Genomic DNA, 17925 nt, shown 5'->3' with positions numbered 1-17925 from the left:
AACAACATCTATTGGTTAACTAATGTACTGCTTTTATAAAGTAACAAGGGGATACACGTTCCAGCTTGATCCAAGGTACTATAAAACATTAATTTAGCTAAATATAACTACCATGTTATTGTTGTTTTTATTGCAGATTATATGTCATTTTAACCATTTATTGTTAAGCCTCGTGAATAAGAACTACAAATCCCAGGATGACAGTACCTTATGACGTCCAATTTATGCGCCATTCTTTACTCTGGAGAAGCTACCTACATGGTATTTACAAAATACTGAGGTAGGTGCTAATTCGCAACGAAAATATTGTGTTCTGCTAGTCGCAGCCATCAATTATCAAGACATTTAAGATAAATAATGCGTTAAATAAGCGCTTTTCTGCTGTTATGTCAAGAATCATTCACTGCCGCACATGATTTTACTCGCTAATTTGAGGTTGTGTAGCTAGCTTACTGATAGAATTCATTAATATTTCTCAGAACCATTTAAAAATAACCTGAACTTCTTACTGGTTTGCACTTTTAAGCAGTCGGTACCAATTCAAAACAACAAAAACAAGTCGAATCACGTGTTTGCTTCACCGTGAAGTCTTCTTTATCTATGCTTCCCAGACTGTTGCTGGAAAAAAACGTCATGTTCTTATATTATTTTAAATGATCCTTTGCAATACTTGCCTCTGACTTTGAGTTGTTACTTACATACAGGCTGTACTTAATAGTTTTGTGTGATTTAATTATTTACCTTCAAGTCTTTTCATATTGTATATTATTGCTATTATTCATTTTTGGTTGTTTTTTGCATTTTGAAACTGAGAGGCAGGAACTTAAACATCTATGTGGAATATTAACATCGCCATAATGCATTACGTGTTTGAATTCAAGCTTGGTAAGGACTGTGCGGTGTTTGCAAAGTTTAAAACTGTCAGCAAATACATACTGTCTAATACCTGCCATTGTAATAAAGTAGATGGTAACCCTTAGCCATTAGCTCTGCAACAGCCTTATTTGTCTGATAGATTTTTTTTGTTGCGACACAACGCTATCTTTGTATTATGATATCTATGTATATTATGTCGAATGCATTTCTAGTGACCGGTCAGATAAGCAGAAGGTTTTAATGGCAGAATTTCTTTCACCATGCTATTCCTATTTGTAATTGTTTGTGTTTGTCCTCAGTTGTCACCATGGTGATTAAATCATCAGTTGAGGATGATGATTCTGGCTGGGGGTTGGGCATCCCAGACAAGATGAAGAACAATGCCAACTGGGTTGATATTACTCATGATTTTAAGGGTGCATGCAAAGGTACAGGCTCTACTGGTGTATTGTGTGTGTGTGTGTGTGTGTGTGTGTGTGTGTGTTGGGGGGGGATTCCTTATGTGTGTACCTTTTAAAATGAATTGATAAGCTGTCTTTCTTTTCCTTATCATTGATACAGAGCTAAACCTTGGAGAGTTGCTTCATGACAAACTGTAAGTTCGAAATACATCATGAAGAGTTGTTGTTTTTGAAACCTTTTAAAAAACAGTGTTTTCATAACTGGTACTAAAATGCTTTCTTCTGTTACCATGAACACATACATGTCATTTCTAAAGCCTCTACATTGCCGACAATTGTACTCATATAATAACTCTGTTGCAGATTTGGTTTGTTTGAGGCCATGTCAGCCATAGAGATGATGGATCCTAAGATGGATGCTGGAATGATTGGGAACCAGGTCAACCGGAAAGTGCTTAACTTGGAACAAGCAATCAAGGTTCGCTCTCATTTCATCAAAACAGTATCTTATGAAACTGTTATTCATGAATTTAAATTAGGCATTTTTAAAATTATATGAAAGTGTTATTTTAGTTCCTCTTGTGTTTTTTTGTAGGAAGGTGCCATCAAGGTGAAAGACCTCAGTCTCCCAGAACTCATCGGGATTATAGACACATGTTTCTGTTGTCTGGTGAGTTTATTATGTTTATATGCAGAATGTATGTGTAATATGACTCTGGTCATAATTTAGAAACTCTTAGGATTAAAAATAAAATTTATTAGAATTCATTCCTAAATGTAATTAAACCATTTATTGTAAATGGAATCAGATTTTTCCATATAAATTATTTTTGAATAGATTGGTTTGTTCCTGACTCTTTAGTTGTATTTCATGCACAAATGGCCAATAAAAAACAATAAACATGCACAATATGTTGTGTCAAATTAATAATTAGAATATAATAATTAGAATATAGTTATTAATCTCATATGCAACGTAGGATCAGGATGTTACTTTTGTGCTTCACTATGATCTCTTTCTTCACCTCTGCTGTGGTTTCCTTTGATCCTGTCTTTTGGACCATAAAAGTGAAGTCTTGCATTTTTCGCTCATTAGATATGTCGGATAACTGGTTTGTTTGAAAATGGAGCTCTTTGATAACCTTTTCTAGATAACGTGGTTAGAGGGTCACTCCCTGGCTCAGACAGTCTTCACCTGCCTGTATGTTCATAACCCCGACCTGATTGAGGAGCCAGCCCTCAAAGCATTTGCCCTGGGTATCCTGAAGGTGTGTGACATCGCCAGAGAGAAGATCAACAAGGCTGCCGTCTTTGAGGAGGTAAGGGATGATTTATGAATGTGCAAACATGAATTTAAACTGTCCACAGGTTTTTATGATATTTTTATAAGTCTATGCTGATTATGATATAATTTATATTTGTGTTTAGGAAGATTTTCAGGCTATGACTTATGGCTTCAAGATGGCAAATAATGTTACAGACCTGCGAGTGACAGGTAAATGTTGTGTATTATGATACCTGATCAGTTCTATAGCTGTGCATGTAACCATGGTGATTCCTTGCAGGTATGCTGAAAGATGTGGAGGATGAGTTGCAGAGGAAAGTGAAGGTATTTGTTCCAGGCTAATTTTATCCAAAAACTTTATAATGAAAATAAAATAGCGTTATAAAGTTGCAAATATTTCTCTTGTTTTTTCTCTTTTACTGTTCAGAGCACACGCAGTCGACAGGGGGAGCAGAGAAACCCAGAGGTTGAGCTGGAGGTGCGTACGGTAAAAATGGAATATCTATAAATGAGCTTTAAATACAACAATAATAATATTATTTTATAAGTACAGGTGGATTAATGTCCTAATATTTTGATTTCACAGCATCAGCAGTGTTTGGCACTTTTCAACAGAATCAAGTTTACGCGACTTCTCCTTACTGCGCTGATCACCTTTACCAAGAAGGAGGTAAAACACTGCCATAAACACGTCAGACTGTTAAAGGTATTTCAGATTTGGATGTGACGTTTTCTTTGTTCATTCATTTTATAAAAATCAGACCAGCTCTGTGGCTGAAGCCCAGAAGCTTGTGGCCCAGGCAGCAGACCTCTTACCTTCCATCCATTCCAGTATCCAGCATGGCATCCAGTCACAGAATGACACCACTAAAGGAGGTCTGTCCCACACACACACACACACACACACCTCTCCAAGCTCTGCTGCCCCAACCCAGCACCCACTCCTAAAATCTGGTTTTAAATCTATTTTGGACATTTGACCACAAGAGTATTTTTGTTCACCAGACATTCTATTCAGCAGTTGTGACATTTAATTGCAAAAACACGCTTTAACATCTTTAACATCCAATTTTGCAGATCACCCGATTATGATGGGCTTTGAGCCCCTGGTAAACCAGAGACTTCTCCCGCCTACGTTTCCTCGCTATGCCAAAATCATCAAGAGGGAAGAGATGGCAGCTTACTTTGGCAAACTCATAGAAAGGATTAAAGCTGTCTGTGACGTGATCAACACCACCAACCTTCATGGGATACTGGTAAACAACAATGCATAACCTAAAAACAGAAAAAGACAACTTCCCTAGTCAGTTGGATATATATATATATATATATAATCCTCAAAATAAATTATATTTAGCTCGGCAGCGCAAACAGAATAAATAATTTGTCTAAAAATGCAACGTGCAGTTCCTCTTTGAAACACACGGTGGCACTATCCTCATCACTTGATACAATGACATAAATACACATGTGTTTTTATCAGGACTTCTTCTGTGAGTTCAGCGAACAGTCTCCCTGCGTGCTCTCTAGATCTCTTCTTCAGGTGAGTCGCTGAGGCGAAAGGAATGTTTTCAGTAAAATTCAGTATTTTATGTAAGCTAAACTGGTTATATCCTGAATGCAGACAACATTCCTGATTGACAATAAGAAAGTATTTGGGACCCACCTGATGCAGGACATGATTAAAGATGCTTTGAGATACTTTGTCAGCCCACCCGTCCTGTCCTACAAGTAAGGCTCTGTTTGACTTTCGATTAAAGGTTGATTAGTGTTGATTTGGCCCTCTGATAATCTCTTTACACATTTCTGTCCAGGTGTTGCCTGTTTAACAACCACCAGGCCAAAGACTACATCGACTCCTTTGTTACACACTGCACCAGGGTATGTTACAAAAGCCTCTTGTGCCTTGTCAGGTTGTTGAGTAAACGGTAGTGATTACAAGGAGAGATTAAAGGGTTTTAATATTGTTTTGTTGTTGTCAATTCCCCCTGCAGCCATTCTGCAGCCTTATCCAAATCCATGGGCACAATCGTGCTCGACAAAGAGATAAACTCGGCCACATCCTTGAGGAGTTTGCCACACTGCAGGATGAGGTGAATTGCAGCAGTAGCCGGAAGAGGCAGCTTTAAAGCAGCTGCCGCTACTCAGAAATGACCATGTGACTACCTTCAGTTTCTCCTTTCCCCAGGCAGAAAAGGTGGACGCAGCGTTGCATAGCTTACTGATGAAGCTTGAGCCTCAACGACAGCATCTAGCTTGCCTGGGCACCTGGATCCTGTACCATAATCTCAGGATCATGATCCAGTACCTGCTCAGCGGCTTTGAACTGGAGCTGTACAGCATGCATGAGTATTATTACATCTACTGGTAAGAGCACACACATAACCCCGCAGTTTCCCTTCAGGCTCCCTTTGGTACGTGACTGTCTGCTGTCGACTGTAGGTATCTGTCAGAGTTCCTGTACGCTTGGTTGATGTCCACTCTGAGCAGAGCCGACTCATCTCAGATAGCAGAGGAGCGGATTCTGGAGGAACAGCTGAAAGGACGCAGCAGCAAAAAGACCAAGAAGAAGAAAAAAAGTAACCCCCCTTTCCCCAGACTTACTGGATCAGTAAAGCTGCATGTGATACTCTTGGTTAGTACTAATGATGAATTCCTCTGCAGTTCGTCCTCTCAGCAAGGAGATCACCATGAGTCAAGCCTACCAGAACATGTGTGCTGGCATGTACAAGGTAGGCTGTTGATTCACCTTTGTTGCACAAACAGCAACATGCGGGATTGGAACTCCACTGATTCTGTCTGTCGGCAGACTATGGTGGCTCTGGATATGGATGGAAAGGTGCGACGGCCCCAGTTTGAACTGGACAGCGAGCAGGTTCGCTACGAGCATCGCTTTGCTCCGTTCAACAGCGTGGTCACTCCCCCGCCTGTGCACTACATTCAGTTTAAGGTACTCGAGGAGTCGCAGTCTTCACATTTTAATCGCTTTATCTGCTATTTTGTGAGCCAAACTCCAGTTTCTTTACCCTGATGCTCTCCTCCCTGCCCTTTCCAGGAGATGTCTGATCTGAAGAAATACAATCCTCCACCAGGCTCCTCTGACCTCTACCTGGCTGCCAGTAAACATTTCCAGCAGGCCAAGCTCATCTTAGAAAATGTGCTGAGTCCAGACCCTGAGGTCAGACCCTGCTGATCACATGTTCCATTTTGCTACAGTGTTTCTTCATAAATCAGGTTTACATCACAAGTATCTCATCAATGATCAACAGGTGAACCGTATACTGAAGGTGGCCAAACCCAACATTGTTGTCACAAAGCTCCTTGCTGGAGGGCACAAAAAGGACATCAAGGTAATGCAGTGTTTAGCTCAGTGGATGCTAAGATATTAAAGCTGCTACATAAAGGAGGATGAAGAATGTAAATGTATAGATTACAGTGCCTTCCTTGCCTTGCTCATCTCCAGGTGCTTCCAGAATTTGACTTCTCAGCTCATAAATACTTTCCGGTGGTCAAGATCATCTGATGCTGCTGTGCACTCTACCACCACCAGGACAAGTGCGATCCAGTCCACGCCCAGACTGTGTGTTTGTGTGCGTGCGTGCGTGCGTGCGTGTCAGTCAAACTCTGTGGTTCTTTCACAAGACAGGAAGCAACACGAGGAACCAGACTGCAAAACTTGGAGACTGAAACAGTTGATAATATCCACGTGTGTGTGTGTGTTTTTGAAAGAGGTCAAGCGTACTTTTCCAAAGAGCTGGTCAACGAAATTATTTTAAGAGCTGCCTTGGGACAGTTTGGTGAAATTTCAGATGGAATGGCAAAAGATGGATTTGTGTTCATGTGAATGAAAAATGTTTTGTTGGCAACAGCGTCCTGTCACACTTTATTTCAGCCACATTTTTACCAAACACCCCGGTTCCCCTCAACCCGCACAGATTAGGTGTTCCTGTGTGGCAACCTAAAGATGCATATCTATCTATCTATCTATCTATCTATCTATCGTGTATTATGAGCACTAACAGAGATTGTCTTTCAAAAACAAAAAATGCATCACAGCACCTCCTGTAGTTCCAACAAACATGATTTTATTTCCTTATATCATCAATAGTTTCATAATTTAATTTATAAAAACAATTTGTTATTATGAACATTATTTTCTCTTCAGGTCAAGTGATTAAAAATAGGGGTACGCACACACTGACACACGGAAAGACGAGCAGCTGTTCTAAACTAGATCAAACATCATCCTTTTATCTGCATTTGGATATTTGCAAAATTAACTACATCCCAATTAAGAAACAGAAATCATGCTCACCCGTTGGACAAGATTTTTTTTGTCGATGTTTAAATGCAGAGAACCAGTAACCAGTTGGACCAAAACCAGTTTGAGCGACATCAGCCGGGACAAGTTTAGTTTCCTTCACCATTTGTACAGCACCTCATCCCCCCCATTAAAATCCACAGCAAATCAAATATCTGTTCTGTGATCACCAAGGCAACAAATACCCCTTCCCCAATGTTTGGAGGCTACTTCATCTTAAAAGAACCAGAACCACATCTTCATCTCTGGATTTTCTAAGAGCCTTCAAATGCAACAGGCCCTGCTTCTACACTTCATTTACAGCAGTTAGGTGTCTGTCGGCACGGAAACCATCCAGAATATCGACGCTCTCGCAACAGTTGTCTGATGTTATTGCTCATGTTATAGCATCGGAGTGACGACTTTACCCAAGAATCTCAGTACAGTCTATATTTAGTATATTTTGCATTGAGTCCAGTGGCATATTTTTTCATGGCGCAGGTCAATGCCGCTGACCTCAAGAGTCTCTTCTGAGTCTGTTCATGAGCAGCTGACCAAGCAAGTGGATTCTGCTGACTGGGAAAAGGCCTCTGGTGGATTAGTGGGCACACATACCTGATATTTACATATTATGATCAAAGTAAAATCGATGATCCTGACTGATTTAATGTTTGCAAAGGTCAGAGAGGATTAGACTTTTTGAGGTCCACAGCAGATGGAACCGGGGTTTCCTTTGTCTTGAGTGCTCCCAACTTGAGTTTGCGTGTCTATTCCCGCTTCTACTTGTGGTATGAAGACTCCACCAACATCTATTTTGAACCCTGAAAACAAACAAACAGTTTTAATCCGTCGCCATGTTCATCCAAATGGGTATCAAATCATTGTATCATAAACACAACTCGCCATCACCCACAAAATCCTACGCTCCAGCAGCAGCTGGGGTGTATTTTAGCTTTTTACCTTAATTTTGTGCCAGCTGAGCTTGTTTGTCTGCTTCAAACTCTCCTTCATTGTCATCATCTCCATTATAGTCAGAGAGCTCCTGCTCCAAGTCTGAAAATCAAGCAGAGGTGATTGTGACACACAATCAGAACTGGTTGTTAATCACCTCTCTCCTGTGTCTCATATCTCCTCAGTTATACTCTATATGGATAATGTACAGTACCTATATCTTCAGGCTGTTTCTTCGGCTGTTTCTCCTCATTGAGCACCCCCACTCCTTGTTCTTCTGCCAAATATTCCACTGGCTCATCAGGCATCTGAGCAGGAGGAGTCTCCTCTCCGTTCTTGCTCATCAAAATGCCTTCCAGATCAGACTCCCTCTCTGGAGGAATAAAGAAGTTGTTTGATTTAAAAATACAACTTCACAACGTCTTCACTGAGAATCCTATATACATCTTAGTTATGCTGCTATAGGCCGAGGCTGCTGGGGTCCAGAAACATGAGCACCTGACAGGCCTCTGTCACCCCGCGGGGCTGCCCCTCCTCTCCTCTCTCTGTTTCCATCTACAGGTATCGCCACCTTCACAGCTGTACGCTGACCTGCTGACCTCCGACCCCGCTGACCCACTCAACTCTTACACCAGCACTTTGTTATAATTAATGTATTTCCATGATCTCTGCCTATTCTCTCCTCTACTTGTCCTCCCCCTTCTCCTCTCTCTCTACCCAGCCCCTCATCAGCAGGAGGGTCCCCCTACATGAGCCCGGTCCTGCTCAAGGTTTCTTCCTGTTAAAGGGCAGTTTTTCCTTGCTACTGTTGCTTGTTTGGGGTCAGGCCCTGGGATTCTGGAAAGTGCCTAGAAACAATTTTGATTGTAAATGACGCTATATAAATAAAGATTGATTGATTGATATATCGTCCCGTGGGTCAAATCATTGTCTTTTGTTAATCAGCTGATCCGTGGTAAGGTTATTAATAAACCAGCTCCACAATTTTAAAAAACCCAAAACTAGTTGCAATGTCAAATCAGTAACTATTTTATTCTTGCCTTGTGTCTGAGCAGCCTCATCATGAAGGTCCATGACTTCAAAATTTTCATCTTCAGCCAGATTATTTTTCAAAATTTCCGCTTCGGCCTCATCTGTAAAGACAGCGCCCTCTGGTGGCGGCGGTAAGCCATCCGCCTTGTCTGCTGCAGCTGGAGGAACAGAATGTGGTTCTTCTTTGGAGGAAGCTTTTGCTGAGAAAGACAGGATATCAGACAGAGTGCAAAGCCCAAGTAAGAAGTTAATGTGCAATTTTATGTGTTAAATTTCAGCTAGATAGATTCCAAAGGTATTTGTGCTCTTTACCTTTCTCCACAATAACATCATTGGTTAGCAGTTCAAGGGCTTCATTCTCGTTGGTCTGAGTGAGACTTGCTGTCTGGTTCAAATCATTGGGTGCCTTGACTTCTTCGTATGCAGCTTCATTCACTTTGTCCACTTTATCCAGTGTGTTTTCCAGCTGAGGAAAAAATATCCACTCAGATTATTAACTTTGGAGTGATCGCAGCCCTTTTTTATAAAGTTCACAGAATCTATGAGCTGTCCATAAACTGGTGAATTACTAGTTTTTGACACCCTGGTGTCAAAATAAAAACATTCTGCATCTGCATCAATAAAATATATATTTGCAAAAAAAGAAAACTTCTTTCTTAATTCAGCAAGTCATATAAATCAATGTCTTCTTGCCTGTGAGGATTTCTCTGGAGGGGGTGGAGGGTTCTTTAATTTCTTGATGGCTTCAGATTCAGCTGCTGCCACTCTACTATCACACTGCTCCTTCTGGGACTTGAGCTCTGCATTGCAATGAGTCCTACACAGACACACAAATATGACCTAAAAAATACAAAATACTTGTGGTTTTCGTGCGTACTTGCGGCGGCGCTTACATGTCATAAATGAGTTTTTTGTTGAGGGTTTTAATGTTGCCTTGGCAATTCTGCAGCTCCTTTTGAAGCTTTCCCAGGTCGTTGTTCAGCTGGCTCAGTTGTCCTACAGCGCAAATGCAGCCAAAACATAAACAGCAACATTTTCATACTTTTCCTGTCAAGAGAAAAGGGCCTTTTGATTCGTTACCTTTGAGTTGCTGTACGGTTTTGGTACTGGAGGAAATATTCTTCTGCAGGGTGCCCTGGAAGAAAAAAAGAACTGTCCATATTGTTGTTTTTCCCATGTTTGTATCAATGACAGTTTCAGACACTCATTGGATTTTGTGTGCACCTTTTCCTGGGTACATGTGTTCTGGGTTCCCTCCAGTTGTTTCTTGTAGAAGCTTTCCATGTGCTCCATGTGCTCCTTCTGTCTCTGGAGCTCATCCTGGAACGCGTTCTTTTTCATCTCCGCAGCTCCTCTTTCCGCTGCTCCACGTCTCACCTGGCTCTCCAAGTCGTACAATTTAGTCTGTATCATACATAAAAAGACAATTAATGTTAGGTGTTTGGTTAACTACGGCATCGCTGTACACAAGTGTCGTAGTCGGGCCATCTGTGTGGAATTTGCATCCTCTTCTAGACTTTGTTTGGGATTTCTCAGTCCTCTCATTTAAATGTTTCAGTCCTCCACAGGCCAAAATACGTAAATCAGATTGAATTTCATGCAAATGAATTCGTTTGGACAGCGAAAACAATCGTAGAGACATAAACATTATGTCTCTACGATATAAACATTAGAGAAATTAAAACGTTTTTTTTAGGGGTCCTGGGCTACCTGCAGCTCCAGGTTTCGGGAACTGGAAACCCAGTAGTTGAAGCCGAGAACCAGGATACAGGCAATCAGGGCACCGATCAGTAAAGGAGGCGATCTTCCTCCACGACGACCGTTTCCAAGTGCACCCATACTTATCTGCAAATGAAAGAAGACCAAGGTCAGCATGCACTCTGCTCGTTTCTGAACTATATACATTAGAAATACTCCCGTACGAACAAATAGCTTAAAGCTGTAGGAAAGGTTTGCATTTGCGATTGACCTACTTTAAAAACCTTTTTTCCCTATCAGTCTGTCTTAAAAAGGAAACTGTGCCGATATTGAAGTCAACAACAGGTTGCCAGCAGAAATCGAATCCACTAGCTGTTAATTATTGTTGGTTAAACAAAACAGCCAGTGAGTAGCTTAGCAATGTCTGTTCCCCCCAGCGTCGCTGAAATCAATCTGTTTGCCTATGGAGAGTTCTCATGAATTTAGATTGGTAGTGCCCGTTTAACAGTATGAAAAAGGGGGATACAATTAACCGTGTGATTTAAATTTGCCAATCCCATCAAAATGGTAGCAAAATAGCCAACGTTCACCTTGGCTCAATCCGGAAAAGAGATGTTGCTACTCTACGTCTACGCTGTAAGCTAACGCGTTAGCCACGTAGCTTCTCCTTTATTCCATCACTTACCCGAAACCACGCAAAGCAGGAAATAAATGTGGGCTCCGGTAAGGAGACCTGCGCTGGACTGCGTGATTTATAATATTGCGTCTCTTTCCCCAACAAAACCGTTCCTTCTCGAGGTTAGTCTACATCTATTACAGTAAAGCAATAAACTACAGTCATTCAAACCGTGCTGCCTTTGGGTGCAATAGGAAAATGTGGTTCTAAAGAGCGGACTGTCAATTCACTGCTTGATGATCTGTGAGTTATTTATGCGAGATTATTCATTCTCAATTTAACAGTTTTATAGTCATTCTTTTCAGACCAAATGTTATTTGGCCCGTCACTGAATAATACATTTTCGAATTTCCCGAGCGAAATCAAGGCAGCAGCCTGTTCTGATTAGCCACACATAACGAAAGCTTTATAAGATAAAACTTTTTTGATACCACATCGGGGAAATTCACGGGTTACAGAAGCAGCCAGTGATATACAACACTAAAAGAAAAAAACTATTTTGTTATGTACATTATATACAGAGGGGGGAATTATATACAGAAGGGAATATTAGACTATATGAAGAAAAATGAAAGTGCAAATAAGAGATTCCGGAGGTGGTATGATTAAGTAGTGCAGAAAAATATGCCAACCATGAGTCATTGGTGCTACATTAAGAGTTTATCCAATAAAAACGGTGTTTATTTTTCAACACAAGAAATATACAATGAGGGGAGAAAATGTGTAGATCTCAAATTTTATGCACAAATGACAGTTTATAGTTTTAAGAAGAATGCACCCCATATTCATTTTTCTTACATTTTAATGCATATTTCGTTCCAAAATACAGTGGAATCAACAATCCCTTTGATGAAATGCTTGAATCTCATACAGCTAATGTGATGTCAACCCAAACATAATATTGAACACATGCATTAGTTAGTAAGTTAACTTAATTAGTAACATAAAAAAATAGATTGAAAGGTAAACTGTTCAGATGGTCCATGTGCCACGGTTCCAGCTTCAGCCACTTCTGGTGGCATCCATCGTTATATCTGTTAAGCACCACCGCTGCACAAAATATTTGGCCGTGCAACTATAGGTTCAGAAATGAGTAGATTTAATTATTAGCATCTCTTTATTGTGGCATGTTTTGGTGGAAAATAGTGAAATATTATAAAGCAGGACCTGAGAAGTCTATTTTCAAAAACATATAAAATAACATACATTAAAAAAAATAATTTTATTTTTCATGTCCTTATATATATTTTCAGATTTATTCTACTTCTTTCCTAACACCTTTACATCATTGTCTTCTTTCCAAAACGATTAGTTCTCCTTTTATCACCTACAATTCTTCTTCCACGTCTTCAATCAAACATCATCAAATATTCCGGCCTGAGATGGCGACAGAGATAAGTAACGTCCCTCTGTGAGACTGCAGAGTCAAAAGAGAAAAAACATCGTATTCTCTGATCCAAATCAATATGGTGATTGATCAAATCCAGTTCAAACACCGCACCTTCTCTGTGGTGGAGCTTCATCTCTGAAATCAAGTAAAGGCCTGAGTGGCTCCTCCAGCTCTTCGCTTCTGCTGAAAGTGATGCCTGAAACACAGAGAAGAGATTTATACGTTACACAATTTAAGTGTACTTTTAGCCTTTAATCGATATCGCAGTAAAGTTTCATGGACTTGAATCAAATGAATCCTTGCATCCTTGTTTTAGAAACGATGATGAACGGCTATGACAGATCATTGACAAGCATCGTTGTTGCAGGCCAGTTAACACTAAATTCAGAAACAATTTTTAGATGTAGAGCAGCTGTCCGACATAAGCAATGTGGTTAGCAGATCTTCCTTGCCTTAAACCAATCTGCTTGTCCTGCACTCATGATAATAGATAAAAGCACATGGCAGCTGCTGAGGGTACCTCACAAATGACTTAAGGAAACTTATAAAACAAAAGCAAACATATGTGAAACACAATCAACCACCTTAAGCTCAATCAACCACCTTAATGGCAAAGCCTAGTCCAACCAGCAACAGTAGCTTTAATGACCATTTATTTTGTGGTTCTTGTAGGTTTTTCTTTTCTTTCATTACCATTTGGCTTGAACTCTGTCACACTGCTGCTGTGGTTATCCCTTAATTCAGTGTAACCAGATCTGGTCCGAGAGGTCACACCCAGAGGCCGATGCCGCTCCCTCCAACTCTGAAACCCAACACGGCCAGTCACACACTTTTAACAGAGCGAACAATAGTTTGATTCAACAAAACATTCTAACCCATTTTTGTTTATCTCCATCTTTGGCTTTCTGCCTTTTCCTTCCTTCTGCAAACATGGAGACACTCATTTTAATTCCAAGTATTATTTAAATCTCAAGTATCCGCACAGACCATTTTCTGAAATATTGGATTCATGATGAAACTAAACCTATTCTGGTCAAGTCCCTTCCTTCATCCACCAGGTCAGAGGTCAACTCGTCATCAGTGATGTACTGATGGAAGCCCAGCAGGTTCAAACAGCGGGAGCCCAGGCTGGGGATGACAAAATATGGTGAGAATTAACAGAATATCTCACTGAAAATGAAACAGCGGTCTCTAGCAGCCTCCATTTAGTTTCTACTTTACATCGGTTGAATTAAATATCGACTTCAGGTGAATCGTAAACAGTGAATACACCTCCTAATATGATATTTCAGTAGATGCATAAATACACGCAAAGCTGCATTTGTTATTGTTGCAAAGGTTGCTTGCCATTTTCAGCAGAATCTAGCTGATATTTATTGAGCTACAGCTGTAGGCAGAACTACTGACTCTCTCACAGCTTCAATGAAACATTTCTCTCTTTAAAAATGTCGGATAGCAGTTATGAATGTAAAAGGAGAAACGGGGCTAACCTGTAAATAGTTGCAAAGCAGAGCAATAACACCAGCATGGGATAATAGATGTAGAATCCATTTGATATGAAAGACAGCACCTGCATGGACCCCATGATCTGAGAGAGAGACACAAATTTAAGCCATCGATGATAAATTTTGGCTGTTCTAAAGAGAACACGCACGATCATACGGGTGCGTGTGGGACCCACAGAGGTGTACGACGTCTGTATTCGGTCTTGATGTGAGACTGCAGAGTCCATGTGGATCAAGCCCAGAAAATTGAGGCACAAAGGCGGTGTCAGACGACAAAACAACCTGAAAGAAGCGAGAAAATCAGGCTGAACACCACATCTTCTCGACAGATCTTATGCTATAAAGCAATTAACTGTAATAATCTGTCATCAAGAAGGTCTCAAAACATTGAGTGTTTTATATCAATACAGAGTAAAAATCCCGCTTTCATTTGGAAACATACATGCCGCTGAACTGCAGGCTGTAGGCATCGGTTTGATGGTGCGGCACCAGGTTGTAGTAGTTGAACACTCTTATCCGGAATACTGTCGAGTAGACACACACACACAGGAAGAGGATGGTGATGAAGCACACTACCTGGTGGAGAGAAAGAAAATAGAAAGAAATCAGGATTCCTGCGGGGATTTTTGACCACGCTACTTTAGCAAACACACTGACCTCAATGCAAATGTAGTTGTACTGTTTTTCAGCGGCCTCAACAAACACGGCGAACAGTGAGAGGACAGGGTGGGTGCTGAAGAAGGTGCATTCCGACCACACTACAGCCACTGACAGGAGACACAGCGCCACAGCCATAAACCTGTAGAAGATCTGCCTGAACACACACTCCCAATACCATTCTGGAGGAAGCAGACAAGAAAGATTACATGGCCATTACTCTTTGGGTCTTATAATCTAGTGTATTGACAGTGAGCAACTATAATGTATTCCATGACTTCATGACTTTATAATCTTACAATAGTAATATGAGTGGTTTCTTGAGGCTGAGTGGACTCACCAACAGTAGGAGAGTAAAGGAACCTGCGGAGGCAGTCACGGTGCTGTGCAGAGGAGGAGCCACGGATGAAAAGTCGTGCAGAACTGCTCAGGCTTTTGGCCACGTCTTCTAGATGAAGGGCCTCATCCAGCAGAATCGACCACTGAACTTGAGTCTGACTGTGTCTCTGAACTGCAGAAATGACCTAAAACACGTGGTTCGGCACATTATTTAGTATTGTTTCTTTGAAGACTGCACTACAGCACTATAATAATATAACCGTGACCTTTTTATGAAGGTTAGCCAGGTCTCTTTCAGTGGGTTGGACATGTTCCCTATCCGACGTGCTTGTTGTCATCTCTTCTTGATAGCCCGGAGGGCACTAAAATGAGATGATGCTCAGATGAAGACGGACCCAGAGAAACTATAAAAGCCACGTGCTATTTTGAAGGTGAACAAGCATCTTTGCCTCACCTTTGTTAAAATAGTGTCAACACACTTCCGCAGATTAGTGTTGTACCGGACAGAAGCATTAACATCAGCCACATCCTGATGAAAAGTACATTAGACATTCAGATTCATCACAGGTAGGAACTGACTATTTAGACCACGATCATTCAAAAACCAGGCCACCTCCATAACATCTGCTAGGTCCTTCTCGGCTGCGCTCTTCTCGATAGCCATTTTAGCTACTTTGAAATAGGTCTTGGCCAGCAGATAACCGTGGGAAGATGAGAGCCAATAAGAGCGAGGGATCTCCACTAATCCATAGCCTAGCAACAGCACCAAAAGAAAGAGGCCCCAGGTGTTGGCAGCTGTAATTCCAATGGTCTGGAATTCCCTCCTTCACAAACAGACAGACAAGTACGCACATGTGAGCATTTCTGAAAACTGAGGAAGGGGGCGGGGGGTCACTTACCATGAGAGTCGCCACTGTGGGTGGGCAGCCACATATATGAGCAGGCAGACGAAAATAAGTAGGTAGGTGCCGTAATAGATTGCATTTTCAATGAGAGCCGTTTTAATCTTTCCCACCCTGGAGAAGGCCCCCGACCGAGCGTATGACTGCATAAACGGCAACAGCAGCCTGCAGACAAACATACGGGGAGGGAAGATCGTAACAAAAGACAGCTGTAGTTTCGACAATTTGTGACTTTGTGGTACCAAGTAAGAAACTGGGAAGTCCAATAGACAACCCTCCAGAACACAGGTAGAATGCCCTCGGGAATATAACTCCAAGGTTCCACACAAGGTTTCAGTTCACTGTAACACAAAAATGAGTGTGAGAACACATTTGATTAAGGAATGATTGCAGGAATAGTTTTTAGAGTAGTAAAGTAGAAGATGGTCAGTATTGGACAGCATGAAAAGATGCCAATAAGTAGACAGCTTGACCACAAAACAGAAGTATCATTGGATCATTCTGATTTCCTATTTTACTAGAAATCTTATTTACCTGACACTTGAATAGAGAGACTGATTAGAGCGCCTTGATGGAGCTGGAGGAGTGGGCTGCTTTGCATTGTCATCAAGACACTGCTTGTAGATGGTCTAGAACAAACAGTCAGGTTCAGTTCAACGAAACAGGCAAAGATGTCAAAGAAAACCGCGCTCATGTCAGAGGTTCGATACCGTGCTGACGTCAAGTGGCAGGATGAAGACAATGAGGAAGCAGAGGTACCAGGACAACAGGGTCCCCAGGAGGACCATCCACTGTTGCTTCCGCACGTCTCCATAGCGCTGCAGGAGGAAAAATGCTAAGAAAAACACAACAACAACCACGACAGCGAGTGCAGCGCCGCTCATAGTGACGACCGACAGAAAGACGTCAAGAGGTCATGGTGTCTGAGGAAGACAAGAGGGTTATTAAAAAATATGTAAAAAAATGTCATTTAAGAACAGCGGATAGGATCATACAAAACAAAACATGCTACAATATTTAAAACATGCTACAATATTTTAAAAGCCAGCAGGAAATAAAGGGAAAGATATTTCCAAATAAAAGGAAATTAAGAAAAAATAAATAACTACGTTTATAAAATATTTTTACAAAAGATTATTCTACAAAAAACACACATTCCGGCGACCAACTAATCTTATTAAAGGACTGAAATAGACTAACGTTTAACATTATCATTAAAGACAAGTTGCTTTAGCAAACAAATAAAAGAATCTTTAAACTTTACAGTTAGCAGTGCGATGAACTGTTTATCCAAGAATTAAATGGAACGTGATGAGCGTCGTTTTGTTTGGGGTCGTGTGACTGATTTGCAATGTTGTTACTACAGTCGCGTTTAATTGTTGAAGAAAAGAAACAAACGTGTTTGGAAAAGCGGATAATGTGCCGTAAATAAACGGTCCATTGATCTAGAAGCAGAGTCGAAGAGATTCTTACCTTGATCTTCTGGTTTCGCACTAAAGTCCCTTAAAGCGCTACACTGACAATATCTGACGTCGTGTTCCTCATTAATAAAAACACATTTTGACACGGCATTACGTAAAGTTCCGTTTATAGCCGTAAAATGCCGCGTACTGTATGTTTGCCACAAAGGATTCTGGGAATTGTAGTAATTAGTAGAAATGAATCATAGAAATGTTGTAAATAGTCGTGTGACTCCCCATTTTCAGTTTTTAACTCGTATTTACAACTGTCTCTATCGAGCAAAAATTAAACATCACATTGATACAAACCCAGTGAGTGCTGGTAGTAATAAAACACTACGTCAGACAGACAAAGGACACATTTATGATTAAACAAAGTGTTTAAACCTTTAATATGCAAAATTATTTATTTTTGGGTTTCACATAAAATCACCCTAGGTCAACATACAAGTA

At 40.8% G+C, this 17925-nt stretch overlaps 3 protein-coding genes across 8 annotated transcripts; 1 reads left to right on the top strand and 2 right to left on the bottom strand.

The window, feature by feature from the left end:
- The first annotated feature begins 58 nt into the window (after nucleotides 1-58).
- naa35 (N-alpha-acetyltransferase 35, NatC auxiliary subunit) lies at nucleotides 59-6428 on the top strand. Of its 2 annotated transcripts, XM_057032015.1 has the most exons (24): nucleotides 59-75; nucleotides 169-280; nucleotides 1176-1304; nucleotides 1438-1471; nucleotides 1641-1755; nucleotides 1873-1947; nucleotides 2429-2596; nucleotides 2706-2772; nucleotides 2843-2886; nucleotides 2990-3040; nucleotides 3149-3232; nucleotides 3324-3438; nucleotides 3640-3818; nucleotides 4046-4105; nucleotides 4187-4293; nucleotides 4377-4443; nucleotides 4557-4655; nucleotides 4751-4929; nucleotides 5005-5141; nucleotides 5227-5294; nucleotides 5372-5512; nucleotides 5618-5740; nucleotides 5832-5912; nucleotides 6026-6428. In XM_057032015.1, exons 3-24 carry the CDS (start codon nucleotides 1184-1186, stop codon nucleotides 6083-6085), a joined length of 2175 nt encoding a protein of 724 aa, XP_056887995.1. In that variant the 5' UTR covers nucleotides 59-75; nucleotides 169-280; nucleotides 1176-1183; the 3' UTR covers nucleotides 6086-6428. The 2 variants fall into 2 exon arrangements, with proteins under 2 accessions (XP_056887995.1, XP_056887994.1); XM_057032014.1 differs by lacking the exons at nucleotides 59-75; nucleotides 169-280 and adding an exon at nucleotides 843-885.
- Nucleotides 6429-6625: 197 nt separating this feature from the next.
- golm1 (golgi membrane protein 1) lies at nucleotides 6626-11424 on the bottom strand. Of its 4 annotated transcripts, none has more exons than XM_057032018.1 (11): nucleotides 11229-11424; nucleotides 10556-10690; nucleotides 10070-10249; nucleotides 9926-9980; nucleotides 9739-9841; nucleotides 9539-9662; nucleotides 9158-9311; nucleotides 8854-9045; nucleotides 8028-8186; nucleotides 7823-7915; nucleotides 6626-7683 (listed from the first exon to the last, which is right to left on the bottom strand). In XM_057032018.1, the coding sequence occupies exons 2-10, from the start codon at nucleotides 10682-10684 to the stop codon at nucleotides 7824-7826; spliced, it is 1188 nt and encodes a 395-aa protein (XP_056887998.1). In that variant the 5' UTR covers nucleotides 10685-10690; nucleotides 11229-11424; the 3' UTR covers nucleotides 6626-7683; nucleotide 7823. The 4 variants fall into 4 exon arrangements, with proteins under 4 accessions (XP_056887998.1, XP_056888002.1, XP_056887999.1 ...); XM_057032022.1 differs by having other exon boundaries at nucleotides 6626-7671; XM_057032019.1 differs by having other exon boundaries at nucleotides 11134-11418.
- A 440-nt stretch (nucleotides 11425-11864) lies between these two features.
- LOC130525342 (G-protein coupled receptor-associated protein LMBRD2B-like) lies at nucleotides 11865-17628 on the bottom strand. Of its 2 annotated transcripts, XM_057032017.1 has the most exons (18): nucleotides 17486-17627; nucleotides 16723-16935; nucleotides 16547-16641; nucleotides 16255-16353; nucleotides 16010-16177; nucleotides 15724-15934; nucleotides 15565-15639; nucleotides 15377-15472; nucleotides 15112-15295; nucleotides 14772-14953; nucleotides 14557-14690; nucleotides 14291-14396; nucleotides 14100-14197; nucleotides 13634-13737; nucleotides 13485-13531; nucleotides 13303-13411; nucleotides 12721-12805; nucleotides 11865-12636 (listed from the first exon to the last, which is right to left on the bottom strand). In XM_057032017.1, exons 2-18 carry the CDS (start codon nucleotides 16894-16896, stop codon nucleotides 12573-12575), a joined length of 2031 nt encoding a protein of 676 aa, XP_056887997.1. In that variant the 5' UTR covers nucleotides 16897-16935; nucleotides 17486-17627; the 3' UTR covers nucleotides 11865-12572. The 2 variants fall into 2 exon arrangements, with proteins under 2 accessions (XP_056887997.1, XP_056887996.1); XM_057032016.1 differs by having other exon boundaries at nucleotides 14557-14953; nucleotides 17486-17628.
- Between the last annotated feature and the right edge of the window lie 297 nt (nucleotides 17629-17925).

This window comes from Takifugu flavidus, chromosome 5 (genome assembly GCF_003711565.1).
Source record: "Takifugu flavidus isolate HTHZ2018 chromosome 5, ASM371156v2, whole genome shotgun sequence".
NCBI classification, from domain to species: domain Eukaryota; kingdom Metazoa; phylum Chordata; class Actinopteri; order Tetraodontiformes; family Tetraodontidae; genus Takifugu; species Takifugu flavidus.
Note: the sequence above shows the minus strand (reverse complement) of the source record. Positions and strands in the feature narration are given on the sequence as shown.